We start from the raw sequence: 26,723 nt of genomic DNA, 5'->3' as shown, positions 1-26,723 counted from the left end.
GAATATAGGTTTGAAGAATTATATATTTATAAGAGAATATAGCTATATATATTTATTTAATGACAGTAAGTACTTTGCTTGGGATTGCACAGAAGTAAAACTGCTTTGATAAATTTCATATAATTACTTTCTCATATAAGACTTCATTTGTGCATGATTTTTTTCCCCTTCTTTTGAATTTAGGAGTTCTTTTCTCCCTGTCTCTGTTAATGTGTATTTAAAAAAATGAAAAGTCTCATTTCCAAAATGAGAATATTTGCTAGTGAGTAATGCGTACTCTTATGGAATTGTCTATGAAGTCTGATAATTTTTTTCATGTCATCTCTACAAAGATGTTCCTTTATTGACTTGACCTGTTTATTCGGTATTGCTTCCTTTCTCCAATTTAAAGTCCTTATGTACTTGTTTCTGTTCCTCTATTGCCCTTTGTCTCCCCAGTCTCTTCTTGGGAACCAAAAAAAAAAAAAAAAAATCTTTTGCAGTTTTTTGAATTTTAGGTGTAACCATCTCTATCCCCTGACTCAAAAGGAAAAGAGAAGATGAAAAAGACAAAGAAATAGGACTGCAGGTTTTGCTTTGGAAGGACAAAAAAAAAACCAAACTTTTTTCTTTGAGTTGTAGATCAAAAGTCAACAGAGACAAATGTTGGTTCCACATAAAATATTTCCTAACATTACTGTCCAAGGTATAAGTCGTAAGTGTCCTACCTCTGATGATACTTAAATGGAAGTGGCCTTCTCACCTGACAAAGATATCAGAGAGAGGTTTCCTTCCGTGGCTTGATGTTCTGGACTTAGAAAAAGATTTTTAATTTGCCTCACAAAGCAAGACCTAACTATATGCTATATACAAGAGACACGCCAAAAACAGGGAAAGGCTAAAAGAGAAAAGGATAGACAAAGGCATACCTTCAGGAAATCCCTGAGGACCGCGGCTAACTATAATTTTTACCTTCTACTTTAAAAGTAGTCAAAAGTCCTATGACTACTTAAACCAACATATCATAAAATAATCTTTGATGTTAATAGAGGGTAACGTGTGTTTGAGTTAACGTTCCAATGACTGCACATTAGAATCACCAGGGGAATGTTTCAAAACACTGGTGTTCAAATTCCTCAACCAGAAATTCTGACTTCATTAGTCTAGATAGAGCCTGCCATCAGACTTGTGAAAGCTTTCCAGGAGAGCCTGATATTCAGTCAGGGTTGGGAACTACTGAGATAAATCATTTTCTGCATGACATCTTTAAGAATCTTGAAGGAATCTTCAGAGGGATACAGTATGCAGATCTGTCTTCAAACCATTTTTTCATGGAGCACCTTGTAATTCTGACTTCAGTAATTCTTCAGCTAAAAATCAAGGTAAATATTAAGTTTAGAATTAAACTGAGCAACTTTCCAAAAATCTTTTTTTTTTAGGGCTGCACCCAAGGCATATGGAAGTTGCTAGGCTAGGGATCGAATTGGAGCTGCAGCTCCCAGCCTACATCACAGCCCCAGCAACATGGGATCCGAGCGTGTCTGTGACCTATACCACAGCTCATGGCAACGCTGGATCCCCAACTCACTGAGCGAAGCCAGGGATCAAACCTGCATCCTCATGGTTACTAGTCAGATTCGTTTCCACTGCACCACAATGGGAACTCCCCAAATTTACAAAAGATCTAAATGTGCTTACCAGGGACGGAGGAAGTAAAAGAAAGAAAAAAAGAGTTTTACTTTTGTATAGCTATCACAGTTTTTATTATATTACAAAAATTCCAAATGAAAGATTTTAACTAAGAAACTTCATATTTATTTAAATGATGCTTAAGTTATGTCTGTGACTCAAAAGTATTCATATGCTGTGAAAGCTAATTCCAAAGATAAATTCATACTGCCCTCTAATGGGACAAGATAAATATTTTTACCTGGACTATGCCAGAAATACTGATGATGGATACAATTTTATTATTTCATAAGTGGGAGAATTATATTAAATACCACAGAAAAAAAAGACTTCACTTTTTTTTGGGGGGGGGTCTTTTTTTTTTTTTAGGGCCACACCCATGGCATATGGAAGTTCCCAGGCTAGGGGTCAAATCAGAGCTACAGCTGCCGGCCTATACCACAGCCACAACTTGGGATCCGAGCCACGTCTGCGACCTACACCACAGCTCACAACAACATTGGATCCTTAACTCACTGATCAAGGCAGCGACTGAACCCTTGTCCTCATGGATACTAGTTGGGTTCGTTAACCACTGAGCCACAACGGGAACTCCTAAGACTTCACTTTTGAATGTGACTGAACTCAAACATCTACTATGACTGCTATATTCATGTTCAAGACTTTTTCAACTATCAATCTATTTTCAAGCTTCCGTATTTGCCTAAGCATGTGAAAATCAAGATAAAGATATATACCACCTCTGTGCATTCTGCAACAGCCATCTCTAATTTGGCTTCTCTTCAAATATGCTCATGGCAAAACGGTCTTCAATCTTAATGCTCATACCTCACAAAAGAATTCTGAAAACTATGTATGTTCTTTTACATTTTTATTACATTTAAAATTTTAACTAGTATCTAAAATATTTCATTAGAAGCTTAAATACTTGTAGAGGATGCAGTTCCTGGCTTGCCATAAATAATGACATTTCAAAATAAAAGTGCTATGTCACTCCTCTAAATGTACACAAAGGAATTTAAATGTCACAGCAAGTTGATACCTAACCTCATCTACTTCAAAAATACAAAAGCTCTATTAAATATATAAGAAATCTGTATCATTTTTTTCTTCTCAATTTTACCTTTTATTCTCTCTTCAGAGATTTTTTCCACAGCTTTTGTCAAGTTTTTTTATATTTATATTCTTTTTCTCACATTATCCCCCATCATTTTCCATAACAAGTGACTAGATAGAGTTCCCTGTGCTGTACAGCAAGATCGCATTGCTTATCCACTCCAAATGCAATAGTTTGCGTCTACTAACCCCAGACTCCCAGTCCATTCCACTCCCTCCCCTTCCTCCTTGGCAACTACAAGTCTGTTCTCCAAGTCCATCTTCATAGATTTTTACCCTCATGTTACATTTTATTGCTCACTCTATCATAATCTTATGCACCAAAACCATGGATGTTAATTTAAATCTTTAGAAGTTTATATTTCCTGTGACCATACGCATGAATGTTTAAAAAAAAAAAAAAAACTTTTTGTGGGAATTCCCATCATGTCTCAGTGGTTAACGAATCCAACTAGGAACCATGAGGTTGAGGGTTTGATCCCTGGCCTCACTCAGTGGGTTAAGGATCCAGCATTACCGTGAGCTGTGGTGTAGGCTGCAGACGCGGCTTAGATCTGGCATTGCTATGGCTCTGGCGTAGGCTGGAGGCTACAGCTCCAATTAGACCCCTAGCCCAGGAACCTCCATACACCGCGGATGTGGCCCTAGGGAAAAAAAAAAAAGACAAAATAAATAAATGAAAAAACTAAAAAAAAAAAAACTTTTTGTGGAATGAGCCATTATTGTAATTAACTGATAAGTAAAGAAATATAAATATTACAAGTTTTGATAACTTGTTCTTTTTAAAAATGTAAAATCTTAGTGGGTATGCTTCTCAGTGAGATAGAGCTTTTTTAAAGAATGTATACTGCTGTATCTAAGAAAGAATATTTCTTACTGCTAAATAAGGTAAGTTCTCAATTTTATTCTGATTTCACAGTTTTCTAGGTATACTCACTGATAAACATTATTCACATTAAGAAGTAAATCACCCTTGAGTTTTCTTATAGCAAGATCTTTCTATGTTACAACTTACACTATGATCTACCATCAAAAATTATTTTTAATGAGGTGGCAACTGACAACTTGACTTGGTCCTTTTACAACTGATTGAAAGCAAAGAACTATAAACTACCTGACTTATACTAGGAGGTGTTATATGTTTATTACAATTATTCACTATTCAATTCCTAAGAAATATTCCAAAAAGGCATTACTAGGACTTATTAATTATTAATAACTATATCTGTTATTCTTTCACTGAGCAGCACCTTCTTTAATTTGATATACTCAGAGAGGAGAGAAAAATTAAAATATTGCTAATTACAAAACGCTTCTGCTGATACAATATCTCTTTTACAAAATTTTTTTATCTTATCATGTACTTTGAACATATTTTCACTAAAACCTCGGAGTGACAGAGTTAGCTCATTTAATTTAGCTAAGGGATAAATATCCACAACAGTACACACTGTCAACCAATTCCAAATCAGGTTATCTTAACCAAAAAAAAAAAAGTCTTTGTTTCTCAAGTCAAATATGTTTGGGGCTTAAAAAAAAAAAGATTTTTAATCTGTCTCACAAAGCAAGACCCAACTATAATGCTATATACAAGAGACATGCCAAAAACAGAGAAAGGGGAGTTCCCCTTCATGGTTCAGCAGAAACAAACCTGACTAGCATCCATGAGGATGGAGGTTCAATCCCTGGCCTCGCTCCATGGGTTAAGGATCTGGCATTGCTATGAGTTGTGGTGTAGACTGCAGACATGGCTCGGATCTGGCATTGCTATAGCTGTGGCATAGCCCAGCAGCTACAGCTCCAATTCAACCCCTAGCCTGGGAACCTCCATATGCCACAGGCGTGGCCTTAAATTTAAAAAAAAGAGAGAGATAAAGAAAGCTAAAAAAGAAAATGACAAAGGTATACTAGGTTAATGGAAATAAAAAGAAAATAGCAATTATTTTCCTGGTATCAGACAAAGTAGAACTCTGGCTAACAATGCAATAATGTCAAAGAACATTTTTTAATGCTAAAATCTTTAATCATCAGCAATATATGAATCTCAATGTGTCAAATAACATAGCAAAAACTACAGGAGATATAAGGAGATATGAATAGAAGCACACAAATACTAAGACATTTTAACATAACACTCTTGGTACACACAGATCAGGTAAGAAAAACATATGTAAGGATGTAGCAGAAAAGCTGGGCAACAAAACATTTTGGAATATCTTATAGAGATAGACACATGCATTTACACACATACATATATGTATATGTATATACATACATATATATATATATACACACACATACACCAAATTTCACATCCTTTATACTTCCTCTCAAGTGCATTTGCAGTATTCACATTGATCCTACATTATACCACAAAGAAAGCAGGAGTAAGTTTCTACAAAAAGAAATGCTACAAAAAACAGTCTTTGATCATAATATAATAAACCAAAAATTAGTAACAAAATATTAAAAAGAAAAAGACCCTGCTACACTGAACCTTTATTAAACAACTTTAACGAGAAAGGGAAAGTATAAACTGGAACTACAGAATTACTAACAAAAATAATAATGAAAATAGTACACAACAGAATCTATAAGACACATGTAAAGCAATGATCAGGAAAACTTCATAGCCTTCCAGTTATTATCAATAAAATGAAAGCATTAGAACTGGTTAAATGCAACTCAAGAAGCTTTTCTAAAAATTATGTATTTTTACTAACTTGGTGTCAGAGTCTATTTCCTCATTTTTTTTCTTATTTATATTTAGTATTAGATTGCAATATCCTTTTCTGTACCTTCTTGCCAGGTTTAGGTGATGATGTTATACTTGTGTGTGAAGAAAACTGGAAATTCCACTCCCCTCTCAAACTTTGTCTAGTTAATATAACATTAAAACTATCTGGTCTTTGATAATTTGGTAAATAGAATTCCCCTGTGAGACCATGTGGGCCTGGTGCCTTTTTATGGGCTTAATAACTTTATTTTTTTTCCAACAGCTACTGCTGCATTTAAACTTCTATCTCTAAGCATCCAACTTTAGTGAATAATGTTTTCCTAGGAAATTATCTGTATCACCAAGGTTTTCAAATATATTCATACAGAAGTCTGCAAAGTAGCCGCTTATAATTCATTAAAATTTTTCTCCATTCCAACGGTTGTTTCCTGTCATTTCTCATTTTTTTATTTGTGCTTTCTCCCTTTTTTCTCCTTGATAGCTAGTTAATGGTTTATCTATCTTATTAATTTTAAAAATCAGTTTTGATTATCAATATATTTTCTACTCTCTACTTCATCCATTTGTTTTCTTTCTCTGTACATTCATTTACTTTATTTTTCAAACTAGTTTTTATGATGTTGAGCCATCCTCTCCAACACCAAAAATATCCTTCCATTCATTGAAGCTTACTTTTATCTTTCAATACTAAAGTCTGCTGCATTTTTGGACATTTCTATTTCTCAGTATTTCATCTTCTCTGTTGTTATTATAAAGGGGCCTTCTCTATTATTACATACTCTACCTGTAATCCTTGTATATTTGAAAGCTACTGATTCTAGATATCAATTTTACATTACACTGCCTTGGTGAATTATTTTATTGTTTCAATTATTTTCTAATTTGTATGTCTCTAAATTCCTCTCTCTCCCCCCTCTAATGCCTCTAGGACACTGCCAGAGAGTTTTGGAGGTAGTGTGCTTTATTCCTGATCTTGATGATAAGATAAAAACTCTCTATGCATTTTCAAGGTGTCTTTGGTAATTGCCATCATGGCATTTATCATTCTGAATTGTCATCGTCTATCCTCTCCCAGTAGGGTATAAGCTCAAGAATAAAGGCAACGTCTTATTCATCTTCATGTTCACCAGCATCCTGCTTCTCAAGAACTACTCACTAACACTGACATATTGAATGAATCAATCTATGAATAAATATATTCCTAGTTTCAATGAATCAGAGAAAAAACATGTCTCCAGACAAGAATCAGGAACTGAGAGGTGGTTTAAAATTGGTATGATCACTTCACACCCATTAGGGTGACTATTATCAAAAAAAAAAAAAAAAAAAAAAACAGAAAACAACAAGTGTTGAGAATGTGGAGAAATTAGTACTCTTGTACAAAATGTGGATGATGTGCATTTTATTTTATAAAGCAGAAATTTCCCTTCAAAATGAGGAAACTGTTTTGTTCTAGCATGCCATCCCCTTTCCTCAACAACTTCATGTTGCACTAAATATTAGATTCAGTACCACTGCCATAAGGTAGGTATTAACCATGATGACCTTTATCACTTTTTCATCTTCAGCTGCCAGCTGTTGCTTCTGCATTTGGTTTTTTAGCCCACTCCTCTCTTAAAGGCTTATGCCACTTGCTTGGACTGGATAACCTGCTTCCATTACTAAACAATCTGAAATTAAAGCTGTGGAGGGGGGAAATCACTCTCTCCATCACCTCTTCCTTTCTTTTCTACTCCTGCTATTGTAAGAGTTGCAAGAGCCTCATTGCTATTGTTCAGGTGGCATCAAGGGTAAAATGTTACTTGGAAGCCAAAGTTAGAACCATTTACAAGGTACGCTGTTCACTGGAATTAAAATGAGTCTTTATAGGCTATCTTGGGAACTGTGCCACCATTTTCCACAATTTTTCCTATAAGAAAATACACTCTAAGTTTCCAGTAACCAACATAAAAACAAACTTTGGAACATGGCCTATTTTGATCATCACCCAAAATCTTGCCCAGAATTTATTAGACACAATATATCATTTCCAAGAAATCCTATTATTACAAAAACTTCTATAAACATGTAACATAAACTCTCATTAATGAAAGTCACAGCACTCGCATTAAAAACCATACTTATATTTCTAAATCCAATTAACATTAAAAACTTCACAAATCCTTGGCTAAAATTCAATAGTTCAGGGAAAGCAACTGAATATTAAAAGATAAAAACCTGGTAGATAAAACTGTTTCTCTAAAACATGGGGGGGGGATTCCAAATTTTTCAAATTTCTCAGAGCTAATACTAAAAATCTATATAAAATGTATTTGCACAGCCCTACAAACTGAAGGCCCACTCACTTGCATGTGACATGCTACCTTAAAAGGAGCTTCATAAATTGAATAAAATTCATCTCAAATGAAAGAACGGATGCTGTTTATTTCCCCTAATCTAGGATAAAAAATGTTTAAAATTTTAAAACAAATTTACGATTAGAAAGACAGGTCAATTCTTGTAAAAAAATCATAAATTTAGCATTTAATACATCTAAGTCATGGCTAAAGAATCATTTTCTTAAAGAATCATGATAAACTTGAGGGGAAATTATATAAGTATTCTTTTGATGCTTTCCTTTATATTCACCTTTCTGGAAAATAATGCACAAGTATTTAGTGTAAGGAATTTGAAAAGGATCTCAAGAGCATTTTTTTTAAGTGACTAAACAAAACTCAGACAAAAGTCAAGCCAGAATTATAAAGAGTCATTTTTTTAAATTTAAGAATTGGCTTTTTTTAAATTTCTGCTTTTGTTTTGGGGCTTGGGAGGAGGGAGGATATAAAAAAAAAGTTAAACTTCTTTGGCATCAAAGGGTTTTTTATTTACTAAACATACCAGATATTTTAAACAGTCTCTAATCCAAATTGAAGTATTGAGTCCTGGCCTTACCTGTCAGTCTTCAATAGCAGAACAGAGGAGTATAAAGTTCTGGATTTGTGTAATGGGAAATTTATTACCAAGTTACTAGTCTTTTAATACTAAATAAGCAGCAAGAAAACACAGACTAGCCATTCTTTGGAAATGAAAGTGAGAAAGTTGAAAGATCAACGGTAAAACGGACCTGCTACGACAAGGCAAAAGAGGTATGTGTATAAAACGCTGCAAATTATATAAAAGGCACACATTTCCAGAGGCTTCATTTTAAATCCTAAGTTATAAGTGCTGAAATAGCAGTTTTCCAAAGGAGAATGACTCTGGGCTGCAATGGCCATCTTATTCCAAGATCAACTTGATTCCAACAAAAGGCCAGAAGTATGCATATTTGTTTTACAAAATTAGTTAACTGAGAATCAGATGGTTTGTGGAAACTGCTCAAATCTACACAGTCACCAAGTCAAGTGCAGAGTCTGCACTTGAAACTTGACTATATTACCTACAGTATAATAAAGGCTAACAATTAAAGCATGTTTATTGAGGAAAGGCTGAAGCTAAGCAATTTACAGACATATTTTAATCCTCAAACACTCCATGAGATAAATATTATTTTAGCCCCTACTAAGACATTTACCATGGTTTTGGCCAAATGCTTGAGAGGCCAAAAAAAAAAAAAAAAAAAAAAAAAAGAAAAGAAAAAAAAGAAAAAAGAAAAGAAAAAAGCTTGAGAAATATTTGTTAGCATCAAAGAAAATTGAGAATTACAATACATTTTGTAAGTCAACTTTATTGAGGTAAACTTTACATATGATGAAACGGGCCTACTTTAAGCTCATAATTAATGAGTTTTGACATCCATCTCTATACCAATCACCAAAATCAAGATCTAGAACATTTCTATCACTCAGAAGAAAACTGTTGATATCTTGCAGAAATCCTCACCTTCACAGCCTAAGCAACCAATAAACTGATTTTTATAACCATGGATTAGGATGGCTTGTTCTAACATGTAGCAAAAGTAGAATGTTACAGTATGTACACTATGTACCTGGCTTCTTTTGTTCACCATGACATTTAGGGGATTCATCCATATTGTGGCTTTGGATCAGGAAGTGTTACTACTGAGTACTAGTGTATGACATGGTTATGATACAATTTGTCTAACCATGTACCTGGTGGTGAATATGTCGAGTTCAGGGTTCATGTCAAAGAAAAATGCTACAAACATTCATGTACAAGTCATTGAATAGCTATGTATTTTCTTTCCTCTTAGGTAAATGCCAGGATTGGAATTGCTGGGTGGCAGGGTAAGTGTGTGTTTAACTAGAGGTGACAAACCATGACAACATGATTATAACACTGTATATTCCCAGCAGTCATGTACGAGAGTTCCAGTTGCTCCACCGTGACACTTGGTATTATCCAGCCTGTTAAATTTTAGCTATGGTTTTAAGACACACTTCCCTGATAACTAATGATTTCAAGCATCTTTCTATGGGCTTACTAGCCATTCTTATCTCTTTTCCATTGAAGTGTCTAGTCAAATATTTTGCTCATATTTGTCTTACTGAGTTGTAAGTGTTCATTTATATGCAACGAACAGATGCAAATCCTCTGTCAACATAGACATCGTAAATGTTTTCTTCTAGTTTATGATCTGCTTTTTCTCTTTTTTTTTTTTTTTTGGCTTTTAAGGCCCACAGCCTCGGCATACGGAGGTTCCCAGGCTAGGGGTCAAATCAGCACAACAGCTGTCAGCTGATGCTATCACCACAGCAACAAAGGATCCAAGCCACATCTGTGACCCACACCAACACCAAGGATCAAACCCACAACCTCATGGATACTAGTCACATTTGTTTCCACTACACCACAAGAACTCCCGCTTTTTCACTTTAAAACAGTGACTATCAGGTACTGGAAGTTTTAAATTTTGATGAAGTTTAATTTCTCATTTTTTTCTTCTATGATTTGTGCTGTGTTTTAAGAAATTTTTACCTATCTCCAAAGGAACAAAAAATTTTCTTCTAGAATGTTTAAAGCTTTTTTTTTTTTTTTTTTTTTTTTTGTCTTGTCTTTTTGTCTTTTTGTCTTTTCTAGGACCACACCTGTAGCATATGGAGGTTCCCAGGCTAGGGGTCCAATCAGAGCTGTAGCCGCCAGCCTACACCACAGCCACAGCAACATGGGATCCAAGACACATCTGTGACCTACACGGCAACGCCGGATCCTTAACCCACTGAGCGAGGCCGGGGAACAAACCTGAAACCCCATGGTTCCTGGTCAGATTCGTTAACCACGAGCCACAACATGAATTCCCCTAAAGCTTTTTTGATACATAGGTCTATGGTCCATTTCTAATTATTGTCTGTCTGTGGCATGCGCTAAGTGTTGAGATCATGATTTAGCTTTTACCTCTATTTGCTGGAAAGAATAGCCTTTGCCTACTAATACCTTTGTAGAAATTAATTTTGAAAAAAAACTGACCATATGTGGGCACATTTATTTGACTCTGTACATCAGGGATCAGCAAACTTTTTTCTGTAAAGGGCCAACTGGTAAATATTTGGGGCTTTTAAAAAATCTGTCATACCTACTCAATTCTGTGGCTGTGCCACAACAGCAGCTACAGGCAAAGCAAACACATGATCATGGCTACGTTCCAATAAAACTTTACTGACAGACACTAAAATTTCAATTCCATCTAAATTCCATATGTTATGAAATACCATTCTTTTGATTTTTTTTTTCCTCAACCATTTTAAAATGTAAAAAGCATTCTTTAGCCTGCAGACCACATAAAAAGAGGCAGGCCAGATTTGGTCTATGGGCCACAGTTTGCCAACCTCTAATCTATTCTGTCCCACTATCTATAGAGTCGGCCCTCTGTATCTGTGGGTTATGTATGCATCCATGCATTCAACCAACCATGGGCAGGAAACATTCCGAAAAAAAAAAAATTCTAGAGAGTTTCAAAATGGAAAACTTACATAACGTTTACATTGCATTAGATGGTGTAAGTAACCTAGAGGTGATGTAAAGTATACAGGAGTACGTGCATATATTATACGTAAATATTATACCATCTTCTATAAGGGACTTGAGCATTGTTGGATTACGCTATCTGTAGGGGTTGGGGGATGGTTCTGGAACTAATCCCCAAGGGATACCTAGGGATGGCGGTATATTATTCCCCATGCCAATATTCTACTGTCTTGATTACTGTAGCTTTATAGCAAAACTTCAAGTCAGGCATCATGAGCTCTCCAAATTTGTTCCTCCTTCTCTAAACTGTTTTGGCTACTGCAGATCCTTTGCACCTCTACACAAATGTTAATGTTATTTTATCAATTTTACAAAAAAAAAAAACTGCTAGGATTTTTATTGGGATTGCACTGCATCTTCATGTTAACTTTAGGAAAACTGACATCTTAATATAAAGACTTTTTTCATTTGTCTGAGCAGTATTTTTTTTGCTTCCAGTATATAGGCCATGCACATATTTTGTTACATTTAACCCTGAATATATATTTTTATGCTCTTTAAATTTTCCAGTTGTTTATTACTATAAGTAAAAATACTGTTGATTTTTTTATTGACCTTGTAACCTGTGATCTAGCTCATCCATTTCAGTAGCTTTTATGACTTCTTACAATTTTCTGCATATAGGATCATGACATTTTGCAAATAGACCATTTTATTTCTTCCCTTCCAATATTTTCCCCTATTTATTTCTTCTTATTGCACTTGCTAGAACTCAAGTACAATGTTGAATGGAAGTGATAATAGTGTATTTCAATTCTCTTGAATTTACTGAAAATTGTCTAAGTACAGCAGATCATCTGTCTTGCTGAATATTCCACGTGCACTTGAAAAGAATGTATATTCTGTTGTTACTGAGCAGAGAGTTTCATAACACTGGCTGACAGTGTTACTGAATTCTATAGGTATCTTAGCTCAAGACGTCATAAAAAATTACCAGGGACTGGGTGGCTTAGACAGAAATTAATTTTCTCAGTCGCAGAGGCCAGATGTCCAAGATCAAGGTGCCAGCATGGCCAGTTTCTGACAAGAGAGCTCTTTCCCTGGCTTGCAGACAGCCAACTTCTTATGTCCTCATACAGGGAGGAAGGGGAGGTGTAGCCAGGTGTCTGTTCTTATAAGGGCACTAATTCATCACTGAGGGCCCCAGCCTCATGATCTATCTAAGCCTAATCAGCTCCTAAAGATTCTACCTCCAAATACCAACACATTGGGGGATGAGGGTTCTTCATATGAATCTTGGGGATACACAATTCAGTCAAAAGCAGCAGCCTTACTATCCGACTACTTATTCTAAAGCCTGTTAGTAGGTGTATGTATATTAAGAATTATTAGGTCTTAATGACGATTTTATACTTTGATCATTGGTAATTTTATCCCTGGTAATATGTCTGGTTCTCAAGCCTACTTTGTCTGCTATAAATATAGTCACTCCAAAACCTACCTAAAGAGAAAAAAGACTTGTACTTTGAAAACTGTAAGACACGGATGAAAGAAATCAAAGATGACACAAATAGAGGAAAGACATCCCATGCTCTTGGATTGGAAGAATCAATATTATCAAAATGACTACACTACCCAAGGCAATCTACAGACTCAATGCAATCCCTGTCAAATTACCAACGACACTTTTCACAGAACTCCAACAAAGGATTTTAAAGCTTGTTTGGAACCACAAAAGACCCAGAATGGCCAAAGACATCCTGAAAAAGAAAAATGGAGCTGGAGGAATCAGGCACCCTGACTTCACACTATACTACAAAGCTACAGTCATCAAACCGTGTGGTACTGGCACAAAGACAGAAATACAACATCAGTGGAACAGGACAGAAAGCCCAGAATTAAACCCACACCCCTACAGCGAACCAATCTATGACAGAGGAGGCAAGAAGACACAACGGAGAAAAGACAGTCCCTTCAATAAGTGGTGCTGGGGAAACTGGACAGCCACATGGAAAAGAATGAAATTAGAACACTTCCTAACACCAGACACAAAAATAAACCCAAAATGGATTAAAGACCTAGACAGAAGACCAGACGCTATAAAACTCTTAGAGGAAAACACAGGCCAAACACTCTCCAACATAAACCAACAGCAACATCTTCTCTCAGATCCACCTCTTTATAGAGTAATGACGGTAAAAACAAAAATAAACAAACAGGACTTAATTAAACTTAAAAGTTTCTGCACAGCAAAGGAAACCCTCAACAAAACGAAAAGACAACCCACAGAATGGGAGAAAATCTTGGCCAATGAAGCAACTGACAAGGCATTAATCTCCAAAATTTTAAAAGCCTTCTGCAGCTCAATACCAAAAAAACAAACCAACTCATATCAAAACATGGGCAGAAGATCTAAACAGACAATTCTCCAAAGAAGACATACAGATGGCCAAAAAACACATGAAGAGATGTTCATCATCACTCACTAGTAGAGAAATGCACATCAAAACCACTATGACGTACCACTTACATCTGCCAGAATGGCCATCATCAAAAAGTGTACAAACAATCAGTGCTGGAGAGGGTGTGGAGAAAAAGGAACCCTATTACACTGTTGGTGGGAATCCAAATTGGTGCAACCACTGTGGAAAACAGTATGGAGATTTCTCAGAAAACTAAAAATAGAATTACCATTTGATCCATCAGTGCCACTCCTGGGCATCTATCCAGAGAAAACCACGACTCGAAAAGACACATGTACTCCAATGTTCACTAAAGCACTATATACAATAGCCAAGACATGGGAACAACCTAAATGTCCATCGACAGAGGAGTGGATCCAGAAGATGTGGTACATACATACACAATGGAATATTACTCGGCCATTAAAAGGAACAAAATAATGGCATTTTTAACAACATGGATGGACCTAGAAATTATCATGCTAAGTGAAGTCAGACAATGAGACACCAACATCAAATGCTATTACTTACATGTGGAATCTAAAAAAAAAGGAGACAATGAACTTCTTTGCAGAACAGATACTGACTCACAGACACTGGAAAACTTATGGTTTCCAAATGAGACAGATTGGGTGGTGGAGGAATACACTGAGGGTTTGGGATAGACATGCTTTCAAATTTGGTTGTGATGTTTGTTGTATACCTATAAATGCAATAAAATTCATTAATTAAAAAAAAATAAAAAACAAATAAATATAGTCACTCCAGCTTTATTATGATTAGTGTTTCACAGAATATAATTTTCTATCCTTTTAACCATTCCGTGTTTTCATATTTAAGGTGGATTTCTTTACATACCATGCCATACATACCTCCTGCTCTTTTATTCAGTCTAACATTCTCTACCTTTTAACCATTGTGTTTTAGACCATTTACATTTAACATAATTATCACTACGATTGGGTTTAAATCTATCACACAGTTCTTTGTTTTCTGTTTATCCCATGCATTCATTACTCCTTTTTTCTACCTCTCTTCTACCTTCGGAGATAACAATTTTTTATGATTGTTTTATCTCCACTATTGTAGTCTTAACTTTTTTTGCTCTGCACCAATATGCATCTTTAACTTTCCACAATTTCTCTTCATATCACACTATGTCAGTTCACATATAAGAAACTTACTAAGTTTTCTAGACGTTTATGATGGGAGGGTAGATCTAAAACCAATTATTCCATCACAACCAGAAACATAAGTCCCCAAAATGTTCTTAAATAATTCAATTTTTATTTAGCACTTGGGAGAAACACATGTTAGGGGACCCTCTTCATATTCTACTTCAAAGAAAAAAGGTATACTTCTATTTCATAAATAAAGTGTCTCACATCTGCAATGAGTTTTGTTTTAAAGGGCTGCAATATCTACTAGTTCCTATTCTTTTTTTCCTTTCAGTTACTAGTTTTTTTTCTTTTCTTTTTTTTTTTTTTTTTTTTTTTTAGAATTTCCAAGTAACTTTATTTTTTTTTTTCCACTGTACAGCATGGGGACCAGGTTACACATACATGTATACATACTTTTTCCTCCCATTGTTATGTTTCAATTGAAGTATCTAGACATAGCTCTCAATGCTACATAGCAGGATCTCATTATATATCTGTTCCAAGTGCAACAGTTTGTATCCATTAACCCCAAACCCCTGAACCCTCCCTCTCCCCCCAGGCAGCCACAAGTCTATTCTCCAAGTCTATGATTTTCTTTTCTGTGGAAACGTTCATTTGTGCTGTATATTAGATTCCAATTATAAGTGATATCATATGGTATTTGTCTTTCTCTTTCTGACTTATTTCGCTCAGTATGAGAGTCTCTATTTCCATCCATGTTGCTGCAAATGGCATTATTTCATTCTTTTTTATGGCTGAGTAGTATTCATTTGTGTATATATATACCACATCTTCCTAACTCAATCGTCTGTCGATGGACATATGGGTTGTTTCCATGTCTTAGCTATTGTGAATAGTGCTGCAATGAGCATGCGGGTGCACGTGTCTTTTCTTTTTTTTTTTTTTTGTCTTTTTGCCATTTCTTGGGCCGCTCCCACGGCATATGGAGGTTCCCAGGCTAGGGGTCTAATCGGAACTGTAGCTGCCAGCCTATGCCAGAGCCACAACAACACGGGATCCGAGCCGCGTCTGCAACCTACACCACAGCTCACGGCAACGCCAGATCGCTGCCCCACTGAGCAAGGCCAGGGACCGAACCCGCAACCTCATGGTTCCTAGTCGGATTCGTTAACCACTGTGCCACGACAGGAACTCCCTGCATGTGTCTTTTTTAAGGAAAGTTTTGTCTGGATATATGTAGTTCCTATTCTTAAACACCACCTGCCTAAGACAACAGCTTCTGACCCAGAATAATCCTTCCTTTACCTTGAAATCATATCCCTGGCTCTCTACCAGAAAAAAAAAAATTATGGTTTATTGAATTATGGGTTCATTCCCCCTCAACTTTGCTTTGGTAACCTATACTCTTTTCTGGCTTATAACAGTTTTAGTCACGTTGTGAGCCACACGGGAAGTCCTGAAAGGCAATATATAATGTTAACGGTTTTTTTTTTTTTTTTCTTTTTTGGCCACTCCCCAGCATATGGAGTTCCTGGGCTAGGGATCAAATCCGAGCCATAGCTGCAACCTGCACTGCAGCTGTGGCAACACCAGATCCTTTAACCTTCTGTGCCGGGCTGGGAATTGAACCTGCATCCTGGTAATGCAGAGATGCTGCCAATCCCATTGTGCCATAGCAGGAACTCCTAATGTGTCTTTATTATGGGTTTAGACTTATTTCTCCCAAATGCAAAATATTTCTAATTTGATTAATGTAATCAAGTAATCCTATGTAAAAATGAGGAAATAGTAAATGTTTTGTCTTGTAGTCTTTCAGTTTTACATCTATCCAATAAAGCGATATCCTCATGAAGAAATATCATTTTTAAAAGTACCATTTTGAAAAGTTCTGACATATATTCCAAGTACAAAGCATATAATATAAGAGAAAAAATATATTCCCTAAACCAAGGGATTTAGTGCACAGAGAGAAAATTATAGAACGAATTCCTGCTTTTTACCACTTCACATTTATTTCATTTATCCAAAAGGTGCTAGAGTTGTATAGCTGGCTGACTTTTCCTCTTGGGCTGAATCATATGAAACTAGCATACTCACAGGTCAAAGAAAGGTCAAATACTGGCAGTTTCATACAATTTAACCTCTCACTAATCAATTAAACACAAGCCTTGGAGTACTAACCAAAATGAACAAATGCACTCTGTATATTGTTTTATCAGTACACAAGCACCATCTGGTGGCCAAATGCAAAACTGTAACTTTATACCTGTTGCTACTGCCACAAATTAATTCAAAGCTTCTTACTGTTCTACTTTCGAACACGCTTTTGAAAAGGACACTACAGGAGTTCCCATCGTGGCGCAGAGGTTAACGAATCCGACTAGGAACCATGAGGTTGCGGGTTCGATCCCTGCCCTTGCTCAGTGGGTTAAGGATCCAGCGTTGCTGTGAGCTGTGGTGAAGGTTGCAGATGCAGCTCGGATCCTGCGTTGCTGTGGCTCTGGCATAGGCCGGTGACTCCAGCTCCGATTCAACCCCTAGCCCCATATGCCGCGGGAGCGGCCCAAGAAATGGCAAAAAGACCAAAAAAAAAAAAAAAGAACATACAAGAGTATCACTGTTAATAAAGAATATCATTAAAAAAAAAGGACACTACAAACGAGTGAAGAACACTTATACTGATAGTCTGAATAAGCTCAAAATAAATAACACACCAACATCACAATAATTAAAAGCTAGTCATCAGCCAACACAACAAACTATGAAATATAATAAGCCATTTCATAAACTAAAATCTTGGTTATTTCTGGTTTTACTGATAATGAACATAATGAAATAAAGTAAGTTCACATATTTCAAAAAACTTGTTTCACCTGCCAAACTTCTACTAGTAGTGATACCTATCCATAAAGTACTAAGTCTCAGAGATTTATTTCTCAGGGGAATAAAGGGAGACCATGAAGCCAAAGTAGATACCTGGATCTGCTTATAGGAACAAGCAACTTTTTGGCAAGACAGTTCAAATGTCTTCCTTGTTCAACTCGTACCACGTATGCCAAGAGAGAGCAACTTTACTAACCTAGCTACAAATGACTGGACCAGGAACTGGATACATTAACCAAAGGCAACCAAGTATTATCTTGACACAAAACACACCAACCACACCTGGGGACAACAGGGTACCTGGCATGAGTGCCTGCCATGAAATTGTTCCAAATTAAATGATAACAATCCCATACAACCAAATCCTTTGGAGAAAGAAGTATAAATACTAGATGAAGAACAGATGTGTCACTCAAACTTAGGTTGCATGCTGAACAATGCCACTTTCTCCAAGACATATTACATATTCCTATTCTGGAAGTTCTCAACTCTGAAGCTCCTCTTTCCAAATGTACTTCCAACAAACCTTATAAGTCTTTGAATGCTCTTCGTTGAGGCCTTAAAGAGTGTTAAAAAATGGACTCCTCCTAAGTATCTCATAGTTGATTTAAACTCAACAGTCAATGAATTCCTCATCTTTCCAAAGACCTACTCCAAATCCTCCCATTGTGAACACTATTACCACTGACCCCAGTATGTGCAACTTATCCCTAACACTCTCTCTCCAGGAGCCCGCAGGCACTATGAGGCCTACCTTTTAAATATCTAGGCTCTGCCCCCTCCTGTCCATCTTCACTCTTCCAGGCTCTCATCGTGTTAAGCCTGAATTACACCATCCTTGTGATGGCATCTTTCTCCCTTAAATTTTAAGCCTATCCAAACTATTTTTCACATACTGCCAGAGCACTATTCCTGAAACAGATATCCAGTTATAAAATCCCTCAGCTTGAAACCCTTCGAAGGTTCCCAACCACCTTCAGGATAAAATCTAAACCTCCTGGCACGTCACCTGAGCAACATCCAGGTCAGCGACCTGCCTGAATTTTAGCCTTTTCGCTCCATTCAAACCAAACTGCTGGCAAATCTAAACTTCCCAGGATCCCTTGCCATTGTTCCTGAAATCTAGATTGCTTTTTCTTATCATCTTTGCCTGGCTAATACCTCATTAATCTTGAAGATTTAGTTCAAGTGTCAATTCCTTCTAGGAGGCTTATTTAATTCCGCAATCAGAATGAAGTGCTTGTTCTCAGTGTTTCCACAGCACCCCATGCACACACCTGTTCACTCTCTTCCTCTTCCCGCAGACTCAGGGTCTAACCACATTGTCTTTCATCAAAGTATCAACCCTAACACAACATGTGGAAAAGAGAAGGCATTTGATAAATGTTTGCTGAATGAATGAGATCTTGCAGAAGTCCTTCGATTTGGTAGTATTATCTCCAGTTAGCAAAGGAGGAAACCAAAGGAGGGCCAAGGCCTTGCCCAAGATCACACAGTCAAAAGCAGCAGGTTACGACTTGAACCAAAGGTTCTGACTGTAATGGAAATGATTTTCCCTCATAATCTTTGCCTTTAAAGACCCACTCCATAAAATAATTACGCTCTGCATAGCTAGTCTGGATGGAACCAAACCCTGTTTCTCCAGGCTGGGTACAAACTCAAGCTTGGCCAATTACAGTATCCCCTCAACCCAAAACTGGTCTGAATGGCAAATTCTGGGATGAACAATTTTTCTTGAGACTCTTCTAAGAACTTTTCAAAAACAAAAATGTGTTCCTCCTCTAGTACTAGAAGTCTAAGGACTATGTAGCATATGAGGTATAGCAAACAGAAGTGAAAATAAAGTCAAGTAGAGGGAAAATTAAACAGGAGCTAGAAAGAGAGATACAGAAAATGAGGAAAAACAACACTAAAGCCCTATATCCAACTATGCCTGAAGATCTCCCCAGGAGACCTCCCAGTTACATATGGCAGAAATTCCCATTTCATATAATTTAGTTTGTGGCCCACTGGCAATCTGCATCAGTTGTCCAGAGCTTTTCTGGCCATTAGACAAGCAACAATGTTTCTGTAATCTGTAAATACAAAAAAATGATAAACTTTTTAAAGGAGGCCTGATTTCGGCTATTCTATTCCTTGAGAAAATACATGTTTTTACAACAAAGATGGGAGAACAAAAGCATAAAATGTCCTCCAATCTTTGCACCTTCTACTCTGTCATATAAATTTTTGTATGCATTCAATTTTATAATATATATTAGTGAACCAGTGAGAAATGAGAGAGAAAAAGATGTCCTATACATACTCATTTTCAAACATCTTGGGTGCAAAAATAGAGACACAAGTATTTTAGAATCCAGGTTGTACCCACAGTTAGCTCACAGAAAAATCTTTTTTTCTCCAGCCATCATAAGACAGGGCAGAGAGGGGAGGGAGGCCTTTTTATGAGTTCCTCCCTAGGCCTTTGAATGAGTTCAAGTGGAGAAACCTCATCAGGAAAAAAAAAAAAATATCATGGGTAATGTCTAATTATTAATTGATATTATTTTAAGTAGAATATGAAAAGACCTTTTCAAAAATCCCTCTAAATGATATCTGTTTCTTGGACTTCTTAACCTTTCATTCCCTGCCTTATTATGTACTGATTCATCTGGAATCTGACAAGGAGAAGAGCATCTTCTCTGATCTATGGCTCCAAATTTCCCTGTATCACATTCAGGTGTGTCATCTACAAATTAAGGTCATATGTGAAATAACCATTTTAACAGACTAATGAGTAATGGTTAGATTTGCCCTTTTGTGAGCAGAGAGCTTTTAAGTTGAAACATGGTTTGGCAGCTAACCAATACTTACTTATTTTCTTTTTACCCTTTTGTGATCAGCAGAAATTTCTAAAGACTCTCCAAAAATCTGAAAGGGAAAGTCCACTTTATCCATTAAATGGAAATGGCCTAAGTCACAACCCTTTAGAGAAGTCATTTAAAAATTCTTATAAACAAAAATAAACAAATGGGACCTAATTAAACTTAAAGGTTTTAGCAGAGCAAAGGAAACCATAAACAAAATGAAAAGATAACCTTTAGAATAAGAGAAAATATGTGCGAACAATGCTACTGACAGAGGATTAATTTCCAAAATATACAAACAGCTTATACAGCTCAATATCAAAAAACAAACAACACACTCAAAAAAGGCAGAAGACCTAAATACACCTTTCTCCAAAGAAGACATACAGTTGGCCAACAGGCGTATGAAAAGATGTTCAAGATGGCTAATTACTAGAGAAATGCATACAATTACACTGAGGTACCACCTCACACTAGTCTACAAATAATAAATGCTGGAAAGGGTGTGGAGAAAAAGGAACCCTCCTTTAACGCCAGTGGGAATGTAAACTGGTACAACCATTACGGAGGACAGTATGGAGGTGTCCTTAAAAACTAAAAGCAGAGTTACTGTTTGATCTTGTATTCCCACACCTGGGCCTTTATTGGGAAAAGATGAAAACTCTAATTCAAAAAAATACATGCACTCCAATATTCACAGCAGTACTATTCACAGTAGCCAAGACGTGGAAGCAAACTAAATGTCCACTCACAGGTGAATGGATAAAGAAGACGTGGTGTACACACACACACACAAAATATTACTCAGCCATAAAAAAGAATGAAATAATACCATCTGCAGCAACACGGATGGACCTAGAGATTATTATACTAAATGAAGTCAGAGAAAGACTAATATATATCATATGTGGAATCTTAAAAAAAAAATGATAGAAATGAACTTATTTACAAAACTGAAATAGACTCAAAGACACAGAAAACAAACCCATGGTTACCAAAGGAGATGGCAGGGAGTGATAAATTAGGAGTTTGGGATTAACATATGCATATCACTATATATAAGACAGGTAAACAACAAGGATCTACTGTACAGCACAGGGAACTATACTCAGTATCTTGTAATAACCTATAAAGGAAAAGAATCTGAAAAAGAGGAGTTCCTGTTGTGGCTCAGGGATAATGAACTCAAATAGTATTCATAAAGACACAGGTTAGATCCCTGGCCTTGCTCAGTGGGTTAAGGATCCAACATTGCTGTGAGCTGTGGTCTATGTCACAGATGTGGCTTGGATATGGCATTGCTGTGGCTGTGGTGTAGGCCAGCAGCTGCAGCTCCAATTGGACCCCTAGCCTGGGAATTTCCATATGCCACAGGTGCAGCCCTAAAAAGACAAAAAAAAAAAAAAAAAAAAAAAAGAAAGAAAAAGAAAGAATTTGAAAAAGAATATATATACTGGACTGGAAAAAATTTTTAAGCATCAGCAAGTATGTGATCACACAAGAGAATTTCTTAGGCATAAAAGCAGTTGAAGAAATCACACCCAAAAAAATTAACAGGTTAGACCACACAACATTTAAGAGTTAGTACATTCATACAACTGGGTCATCATGCTGTACAGTAGAAAAAAACTGTATTGGGGAAATAACAACTTAAAAAATTAAAAAATAAAAAAAATTTTTTAAACAGTGCATTAAAACAAACACAAAATGAAAAGCTAATTTTTTAAAAGCAGAAAAGCCAAACAAATAGAATAAACTTTAATTCTAATATCCTCAACACACAGACATGTGAAGAATGATCAAGTGATATAATAAACAGCAAATTAATATAGACAAATCAAAAATGGTAACCAATAAGTATGTGAAAAATTGCTGAAGAGCTCCCTCGTGGCTCAGAAGACTAAGGATCCAGCATTGTCACTACTATGGCTTGGGTCACTGCTGTGAAGTAGGCTCAATCCCAGGCCCAGGAACTTTCTCATGCCACAAGTGCAACCAAAAAAAGAAAAGAAAAGAAAAACTTTTGAGCCTCATAAGTGATTAAAAAAAAAATTTTAAACATACCACTTTTCAACCATCAAACAAGACATGTTTTAAACTCAAGTGTTGTCAGATTAGTATGAAATATACTATAAGGAATTAGTACAAACTTTAATGTAATTTGGTAATATATTATTCTTTTTAACCCAATGTCCCCCTGTAATCTATCTTAAGGAAATAATCAGTGAGGTGAACAAAAACTTGTATATAAAGATTGTTTACTGAAAATTGTTTATAATAATCAAAAAAATGGGGTAGAAAACAATACAGGTGATCAAAACAAGTATATTTAGTTTATATACTCATCAAGTATTCCTTGTTTACACCTGTATAAACACCTGTAAAATACACCCTAGCCATATTTAGCATTATAAAACCATCAAAAATATCTTTAAAGATTACTTAAAAATATGAAAAATGCCATCTTAACTAAGAGAAAAAGGGCACAATATTGCATATTCAAAATAAATAAACTATGATATATTCAAAGAAACATTATTCAGCAAGAAAACATGGCAGAATCCAGGTTCAAGGAACACGGATGAATCTCAAAAACCAAAAAACAAAAACCAACAAAACAGGAAAACCATTACATGAAATGAAACAAGCCAGACATGAAAGAATAAATATTGTATAAGTCTATTTACAGGACTTCAAGGACAGGCAAAACTAATCTATGGTGACAGAACCAGGCTTTACTTCTGGGAGATGTCTCAAGAAGGTGATGGAAATGCTCCCGATCTTCATGGGGTGGTAATCACATGAGGACACATATTATGTAAAAGGTCATCAAATAAACTATAAATATCTATGTACATAAATAAAACAATAGTCATGAAGCTGTACATTTAAGATTTGTGCATTTTACCATTCATATATTATACCTCCATAAAGTAACACAGAAATTGTATATAAAGGATAATTTCCATTTGGTTAAATATATTTATGTGAAAGGAATAAAAAGAATATAAAACACATCAAACTATTAAAGACATTTAGTTCTGGGATTGCATATTATTTGCATTTTTAACCTTCTGCATTTTTCACATTCTCTACATCACAGGGTTTCTTGACTTTTATAAATGATCAGGGAAAAAAACTAAACTTAAAAAAAAAAATCTGCCATGCTTGCAACAGAAAATTCTGTTATACTTATAACTATCAAAAATTATTCAATGTGCAGAAAGACTTAGTAAGTCCTTCCAACAATCTTCCTAAAATTATAAACACTCATGTTTGCAATGTATTCAGACAAATGAAGAAAAGTATTAATTAAGCTAAGCATCTGCTTAGTGAATAAATGACCAAGACAAGTGGGAAGCCCGCACCACACTGTAGAAAGACTTTAAAACATGGTCCTGCCTGCAACAAACAAGGACTCGCCTGACTCAATATATCAGTTCCTGAAAAAGCTTTTTTAATTATTACTTTAAATATTGCTTTTAAGCCTCACATATATAAATTCCACACAAAATGTCCCAAGTGAGTTTTCTTTACAACAGAAATACCCTTTGAGTTTTAGAAACTTTTACAATATGCATAAAATAATAAATAAGAACAAAACCAAAGAAGATATACAAACCTCTGATTGTACATGCCCCGAAAGTTGTAATTAGCTCTATAATTTGGGAAAGGCTTTGGATCTAATGGCCTGTAGATGGCAGGCTCTCCCCTTTTCATAGCAAGCCCATTCAGTTCCACAGTTGGAGTTATACTACCTGTTTAAAAGAAATATTAAAGGCACACAAGTGAAATATTTCCATTAAAAAAGCATGTAATCGATATTTATTTCACATATAATTACCATGGAAGAAGGTGGGAGTGAATGGCCCTTCCACGTGATTTTCTAAGAGGGTGCATAAGCTACATAAACAGGAAAATCATCTCTAATGAAATTTCTCTAAGGTGTTGGCAACATTTCCTGTAGATTAATGACCAAAAATTCAACTTTATAGTCACACTATTTCAAAACAAAGAAAAGAGAAGATTCCTATATCGCTTAATTTGGATATTGTGAAGCAAGCACTGAACTTCAAAGTTACTCCAGAAAGTTTACGTTTATTTAATATTTTTAATTTTTAAATTTTTAATCTTTAATGAAAAATATCTTCAGTGAATATGTTAATTTATATTTTGGTAATCAAGCAACTGAATTAGCAATAAATACAGGGTCATCAGTAATTCTTATACTTATCTAATGAAAATTAATTTTTCAATTTTTTCTATAACCAACAACAGGATAAAGTTGTAAGTAATTCTTTCTGTGGATAATCTTTAAAGATACACACTGAAGCACTAATGAATGAAGTGATATATTGAGATTTGCTTCAAAATAATTCAGAAAAGACAGAGATGCAGAAACAAGACTGGCCTCCATGTGTGGGTAACTGTTGCAGCTGATGACAAGTACAGGGATGCTCAACATTTACTCTTTATACTTTTGTAAAAGTTTGAAAAATCCCATAATACATTACACACAGTATACAATTATTATGTCAAGTTACTTTAAGTGCCAAAAAAGGTTATTTTATAAAACATATATATAATACATACATATAATATATTCTATATAGCAAATCACAAAAAAAAATGAATCTAAAGCTTTCATAGAGGGTAGAATTTATTTCCAATGTAAATTCTGTACTATTTCATTTGAATTATGCCTTCTGAAGCATACATTTAAGACTCCATTCATCATGAGGAAAAATGGGTCCACTTATTAAAGCAGCAGAGAAAGTGGGGCACAAAGTACCAGTCAGTGGGTAGTGGAGCCTGACAAATGCACAACTGGCAGCCAGGTCACAAGCAATCCATCAAGAGTCATAAGCTGTTCATTTCATGTCTCATTTCTAAAGAATTCACATGAAACCACTGAAGAGTATAATAAGAACAGGAACTTAAACCAAGGTGAAGAAAAGGGGGAAAAAAAGGAGGCGGGAGGACAAAGGAGGAAGCAGAAAAGAAAAAGATAAAGATAAGGAAAACAGCAAAGAAAAGTTAACATACTAAATAGTAAGTCCAATTAGTCCAAACCCTGAATTTAATATACACCCTGAGGCAGAGGAAGAATAAGTCAAGCATAAAGGATTCTCTTTTCTCTCTGTTTCATACACAGTTTTACCAAGGGGTAAGTAAGCTGCACAAACCTTAAGCATCCAGCTCCACGAATTAATACACATGCAAACATTCATTCAAGCACCACTCAGATCAAGACCTGAACATTTCCATCACCCAGAAATACCCAATCAATAACCACCTCCCACGTTACCCATTCTGACTTCTATCATCATAGATTAGTTTTGCCTACTCTTCAAATCTCAATATATATCAGTTTGTCTTGCTTCTTTCACTCAACACAACCCTTTGTTGAATATCAGTATCTCAAACTTCATTGCTGAATAGCAGTCCACTCAGTTCATCTAATCTGCTGTTGATGGAACATCTGGGTTGTTTCCAGTTTGAGTCTATTAAGTATAAAGCCATCTAGAACATTTTTTAATTAGTGTTTTAGCAGACACATATACCCTTTTCAGCTGGGTATACACCTAGCAGTGAAATTACTGGGTCACAGAGAAGTTTAACTTTATTAGAAACTGCTTAACAGTTTTCCAAAGTTTTTTTTTAACACCAAAGAGCAGTCTATGCATTTAAAAGTTTAAATTGTTCTTATTTCATAGAGACTTCAGTTTAATAATAGCTTAATTAATAGATTTATGCCATTATGAATTCTACTTTGCAATAAACATATAAACACAAATAGCATAAAGTTCAAATGGGAAAAATTGAAAAGGAAAAAAAAGCTTGGAAGACTCATCATTCATGTATGGCAATAAACAGGAAATTAATGTGTCTGAAATGACTAGTGAGATCATTTTTAATGCACTGGTAGGATATACTACGTCTGCCACCCACACCAAAACTGCATTTTAAACTAGGTTTAAAGTATCGT

At 35.6% G+C, this 26,723-nt stretch overlaps 1 protein-coding gene across 54 annotated transcripts in view; it reads right to left on the bottom strand.

Moving 5' to 3' along the window:
- Positions 1-26,723, bottom strand: part of STAU2 (staufen double-stranded RNA binding protein 2) — a 319,371-nt gene that overhangs the window by 246,658 nt on the left and 45,990 nt on the right. For 52 of the 54 annotated variants that reach the window (NM_001444571.1, NM_001444575.1, XM_085020656.1 and 49 more), the window contains 1 exon segment: positions 24,357-24,492. The exons of the other annotated variants lie outside the window; for them this stretch is intronic. In NM_001444571.1, the coding sequence (NP_001431500.1) occupies positions 24,357-24,492 (136 nt within the window). 54 annotated transcript variants of the gene reach the window in all.

Source organism: Sus scrofa, chromosome 4, assembly GCF_054392235.1.
Source record: "Sus scrofa isolate SSC_HxYL_T2T_F1_AM1 chromosome 4, Sscrofa_HxYL_maternal_Yorkshire_Landrace_v2.0, whole genome shotgun sequence".
NCBI lineage: Eukaryota > Metazoa > Chordata > Mammalia > Artiodactyla > Suidae > Sus > Sus scrofa.
Note: the sequence above shows the minus strand (reverse complement) of the source record. Positions and strands in the feature narration are given on the sequence as shown.